The following is a 5,973-nucleotide window of genomic DNA, read 5'->3' as shown; positions in this document are numbered from 1 at the left end:
TATTTTGGCGAGACAGAGACGGTAAGTTGGCTTGAATTGTTTTATTTTAATGAAACAACGAGCCAACGAGAGTGGAACCAAATTTACAAGGTGGCTTCCACAAGTGTGGGCGCTAGACTGACAGTTACTGATAGTTACAGCAAAAACACTGCCAATAGAACACCCGCCCGTGCTCAGTGACTCCTCCCTCCCGTCAATCACGCGGGTTCTATTACCCAGAGCTACACTATGTTTTTCCCCTTTTTCAAACACTCCCTACACATTAGTGGCAATTTATGGAGGCCATTTACGGAACCTAAAAAGCTGCATGTGTTTGGGATGTGGGAGGAAACCGGAACACCCGGAGGAAACCCACACAGCCACTCAAACTCCACTGTACCCAATGTCCGTATTGAACCAAGGTTTCTGGTGCTGTGAGGTAGTAGCTCTACCGGCTGCGCCATTGTGCTGCTCATTTTATGAGTGCAAATTCCATTGTTTTCTTTGTTTTGAATTTTAGTTACTTTGAGAATAGAGCAGGATTTGCTTTTGAGTCAGTTTATAGACACATAATCTACGAGAATTGCCAATCCAATGATAAGGAAGTGCTACACTGAACTATTATCTACCTCTTTGATGACCCTTGGACTATCTTTGATCAGACTTTGCTGGGTTTATCTTGCGCTGTAAATGGGTCGATTGCAAACGTGTATTGTCCTTCTGCTGACTGGTCTGCACGCAACAAAAGCTTTACACTGTACCTCGGTACACGTGACAACAAACTAAACGTAAACTCAAGAGCATAGACCATAGAACAGTACAGCACAGGAACAGGCCCTTTGGCCCACAATGTCCGTGCCACGGCTGATGCCCGGTTAAACTAATCTTCTCTGCTTGTCTGCTCTGTACCAATTCTATTTAATTATTATATTGGTTATTTTGCAGCCACTTTAAATTAGAATCATGTGGAGGTGCATTTGTGGAATTGAAGAGTCCCTTGCATCATCGGAGGTAAGTATTTTTGTAATTTCCTGTTGTTGCATTGCATTTACAAAATTTGTATTTGTATTATCGCCGGAGTCCCATTGTTCTTCACGGCAGTCCCCTCACGCCCGATCCCCATTGTTTTCCCCTAGCACCCCCCCCCCCCCACTCTCATTGAACGATGATTGCGGGTCGATCATGAAGCCCCACTGCCGCTGAGGATCCCGTTGCCACTGAGGCTCCCGTTGCCGCTGAGGCTCCCGCCACCGCCGAAGCTGCAGTTGCTGCTGAGGCTTCCATCACCGCCACTGCTTAGGTTCCCTCAGCCCAGGCAGACCTCGCCATCCGGCTTCACCTCGGTCCCCTGGGAGGCCTGTGGGGCGAGTCTAGCGAGTTCCAGTCGGCGGCGCGTTTGTTTAAAAAATGCATTGGCTTTCATGCATTCCATATTAATGCACTTCTCAAGTCACTGAATATTTCAATACTGTTTTCTCTAAAGTCTGATTCACTATGAAGTAGTTATTAATAGTGACCAATTATTCTGCAGGCACTGAGCTGCAGGTCTACTACAGGTAAGTATTTGGTGGCTGGTTTATCTGAGCAGCTGGCTCAGTATGAACAGCTGGTAGTGCAGCTCATAGACCAATATCCGGACAAAGAGACCCAGCTACAAGTGAGAGATGAACACCTTAAGGTAACATCAATTCCAGTTGAATATTTGTTACCCTCACTGAGTGAGCTATTACAGTGATCTGTGTACTTTGTGTTTGCATTTCTGCAGTTGGATTTCACTTTAAAGCCTGAAAATTCAGTCCAAAATATTGCAAGTTTTCTTTTTAACAATAACAATTAACAATGCCTCTTATTTTCTAAAGCAAAGACTATTGTTAAACCGTTTCACGTTGTGTGTCGGATCTTTTCAAGGAAATTGAAAGGATGACTTCACACTTGGTTTAGAAGGTTGTACTTCAAAATAGACTACAAAATGTTATTGAAAAGTCATACTCAAATAATTTAAGCAGAAAGTCATGCCTGATGTTTCCAGTACAATACTGAGAGAATGCTGCAGCTGAAGTGGCAACTTTCAAATTAAATGCTAAATTAAATCGTGTTTGGTGTCTCAGGTGGATGTGAAATATTTTATTTTGGCAAATTGTAGAGAAAGAAATGTGTTTTCCAGGGTGACTTTTCCAGTCTTTACCCCAAAATTTCAAGTAGTTAATCCACCACATTAGTACATTATCACATATTTACTATTTTCAAATTAGTTACATGGTTTACGACATTCCAATGTTAATTGAACAATAAAGGTCCATTATAAGCAACGTTGGCTGGTTCGGCAGGTCCGGCAGAAATGTCCATCAGGTCCGGCAGAAATGTTTCCCAGCCTGTTAAAAGAAGCAAGGGTGGGAACAGCTGAGGTTCTGACTAAATGTTTTCAGTCTTCCCTTGCCAAAGGAATGGTGCCAGAAAATTGTTCAAATTGTCGAGGAGTGCTTCCTGTTAGTATATAATAGCAAAGATGAAATTGTACAGGAGAAGATGCAGATGGGATTTAGTTTAGTTAATTGTCACATGTATCGAGTAAACTATAAAAGAATACAAGACTCAGAGGGATTGCCGTGAGTGCAGTGATCTTGGAGTCTGGTGCGAGTGCGGACGGCTTTCTGACTTTGGGCGGACAGGGACTGCAGAGAGAGTACAGCGGTCGGTGAAGGAGCATGTGTGTAGCCTGGACATTGAACTGATGGCTGTGGGTCTCCGCCTATGCTGGGTGCCCTAGAGATTCTCACACACCGCTGTGGTGGCTGTTTATGTTTAATCTTTATGTAGTTTTGTCTTGTTGCTTTTTTGATATGACTGTGTGGTAAATCAAATTTTACTGTACCTCAGTGCATGTGACAATAAAGGACCATTAAACCATTGAATGTAAATTAATAATTTCATCCCGTGATTTCATAATGATAATTTTAATATCTTAATAACAAGGTGGAATTGAAGAATTGGTGCTCTTGAATTACAAATGTTGCGTGTGTGTGATTTCCATTCTATGTTGCCCAGTTTTTATCATTGTTAGGAGGTATTAATCACGTTAACTTTCTCAGTTACTGGAAGACCTCAAGGTAAAACTCCGTGAAAACGAAGAAGCATTATTGGAAAAGACGCAACTTGTCGATGTGTTGCAGAAAAAGCTTAATAGGAATAATCGGGATCTAGCGGTAAGGACATAATTGTTTGCTGCTGTGTGAATGTCTATTTCAGGGAAAGATCTCTGCAACCGGCTAAGGGATTCTGTTGTAACTGGCAGTGAAATAAAAATGGAGGGGAGCCTCTTGGAAATAATTCTGTAAATATGAAAAAATGTGAAGATTTTCTTTTGTATAAATCTTCCCATTCTTTTTTTCATTGCAACATTGCCATTCTGGTTATGACAGGTTGTTGGCATTGCTGATCTGTGCCACCAATTTTTTGAGCCCTGATCAAGATCAGAAGAGATCTGCTATTTAAGATGCCAACAACACATGAACTCTTGATTATAATGCAACAGCGTCACTACCGATTATATCTATCTTCCATCTATTCTATTCCATATATATTACTAAAACTCTCATCTTGACCACTTCCTCTCTGCTATGTAATTAAATTTGATCAAAAACGATCCTGCTTAATGCTACGATTGTGTTGGGGAATGGGACCAGGCCTCCTGTGCGACTGGGACACAACATTTTAGTTGTTCATCTGTTTCCCATCCACTAGTGGGAGAGTCTAGGAGTAGAGTTCATAGCCTCAGATTTAAAGGAGATTAGGAGGGATTTCTTTAGACTGAAATAAGCGGTTGCCCATTTAATGCATTTGCATTTTTGGTTCTCTGACAACGGCATGCGTGTTTGCAACTATGTTTGTCAAAGTGTAGACAATGCAGGCTCGTAGATAAACTGGGTGAATGTATACATTAGGTCAGTGATGATCTTAATGAAAGGCAGAACAGACCTGATGGTCTGAATCGGTATTCCTGCAGAATGTGAAAACCAACAACTGCAGGTGCTGGTTTATACCAAAGATAGAAGTGCTGGAGTAACTCAGTTGAATAAGAACCATTGAATGCAAATTAATGATTTCATCCCCTGATTTCATTAATGATAATTTTAATTTTAATGTCTTAATAACAAGGCAGAATTGAAGACCTAACTATTGGCGCACTTGAATTACAAATGTTGCGTGTGTGTGATTTCCATACTATGTTGCCCAGTTTTTATCACTGTTAGGAGGTTTTAATCACTTGTTAACTTCCTTAGTTGCTGGAAGACTTCAGTGAAAAACTCTGGGAAAGGGAAGAGGAACTGCGAGAAACAACAGAACACGTGAAAGTACTGCAGAAAAAGCTGGAAAGGAAGAATTGTGTGATAATGGTAAGGAAATCATTGTTTGCTGCTGTGTGAATCTCTAATTACAGGGCGGCGTATTACTTCTATTACAGCGTAATCTCTATTACTTCAGCGGCGGGCGTGGTGCGGGTGAGTCATCGCCAGGGCTCGCCGGAGGGGAGCACTCTGATTTGCTGAAGCCGCGGTCTGCAGAGCTCCAGCCGGCGCTGCGTCAGTAGAATTCTGTAGAATTCATTGCCACAGAAGGCTGTGTAGGACGTCAGTGGATATTTTTAAGGCAGAGATAGATAGATTCATGTTTAGTACGGTGTCAGAGATGAAGGGAGTAGAACAGGAGGAAGAGATAGATGATTGGATGGCGCAGGAGAGTTGATGGGCCAATTGGCCTAATTCTGCTTCTATCACGTGACCTTATGATAACTGTTTTAATTTTGATGACTACTTGACAAATCCATTTTGACAGCTTCAACTTTTCTTGCTTATCTGCTTGGCTTATTCATTTCATTCATTTAATGTTACTTTAGAAAGCTGCATTATTCTAGGCTTAATGGGACTGTTCCACAGGTGACTTTTTAGACGACTGCAGGAGACTATGCCGTCGTCACATGATCGTCACATGTTCGCAGGTGGTTGTTGGAAAGTCACCTTCATGGACGTGAGGAGTTCCAGCATTCTGAGAACCCATCGCGGCATCCTTATGGATCCTTTTTTCAACATGGAGAGTAGCGAGAATTCCCGTGCCATAGGTCCTAATGGGTTGCCAGGAGGTCGAAGGTTCCCGTAGGTTATAGCCGGTGCAGACCGGTGACAACACGCCTAAGTGGAACAGGCTCCCGAAAGTCTTTTTCGTTTAATTTGGCTACTTTTTAATTTTTTTAGGAGTTAGTTGAAGATGTAAGAAAGCTTGAAGATGAGAATGAGGACCTGGACAACAAGTATTACGCTGAAGATTACGCCAGCCATATCAAGATCTGTGGTTTGAGGGCGACCCATAAAGCTGAATTAACAAATCTCAAAGGTAAACACAGCACTCGGCTCTGTAAAATCAGGGAGAAACATGCACAAGAAACATCACAGAAAGATCAGTGCTGTTTACAACTTCACAAAGATCTCCAACTTTTAAGACCTCACGCCAGGTTCTGTGCACCCCTTGCAGAACAGGCAACTGGTTCTTTAAATTATTTCAGCGAATGGAAGATTAACGAACTGGAAGGTAATTACTCAAAGTTGACCTGTTAATATTTTTGGCCATAAATGGTCCTACCGCAGATTTGTACATCTGTCGTCTCGTGGTAGGGAGTAGGTTTGCCCTAAAATATTCTAGCATTAGAGGAATGGAGTGGATTTTATGACGAAACATCACTTCATTTTTGTTTTGCGGTGTAATTCTCTGGTCCCTGTAACCTCGTGAGATTTTGTGTATGCAAATTGGTTGCTGTAATTCCCATATTTTATCACTGATCACACTTAAAAATATACTTCATTGGTTGGTAAATGGGTTGGTACATTCAGTGATCAGGAAAAGTAGCGTGTAATCTAAGTTTTTTTCATTCAGGTATTCTTGTCAGATTCCTTGATCAGAAGATAGTGATGTTTAAAGGATTCAATAAAATAATTCTTTGAG

The 5,973-nt window shown here is 41.6% G+C and overlaps 1 protein-coding gene across 1 annotated transcript; it reads left to right on the top strand.

Annotated features, from left to right (window-relative positions):
• Window positions 1-839: 839 nt before the first annotated feature.
• LOC116966222 (myosin-9-like) lies at window positions 840-5,694 on the top strand. The gene is made up of 5 exons (XM_033012368.1): window positions 840-990; window positions 1,511-1,657; window positions 3,069-3,182; window positions 4,260-4,373; window positions 5,229-5,694. The coding sequence occupies exons 1-5, from the start codon at window positions 943-945 to the stop codon at window positions 5,586-5,588; spliced, it is 783 nt and encodes a 260-aa protein (XP_032868259.1). The 5' UTR covers window positions 840-942; the 3' UTR covers window positions 5,589-5,694.
• The last annotated feature ends 279 nt before the right edge of the window (window positions 5,695-5,973 follow it).

Source organism: Amblyraja radiata, chromosome 36 (genome assembly GCF_010909765.2).
Source record: "Amblyraja radiata isolate CabotCenter1 chromosome 36, sAmbRad1.1.pri, whole genome shotgun sequence".
Lineage (NCBI taxonomy): Eukaryota > Metazoa > Chordata > Chondrichthyes > Rajiformes > Rajidae > Amblyraja > Amblyraja radiata.
The sequence above is the reverse complement of the archived record's forward strand: the minus strand, read 5'-3'. Positions and strand labels throughout refer to the sequence as shown.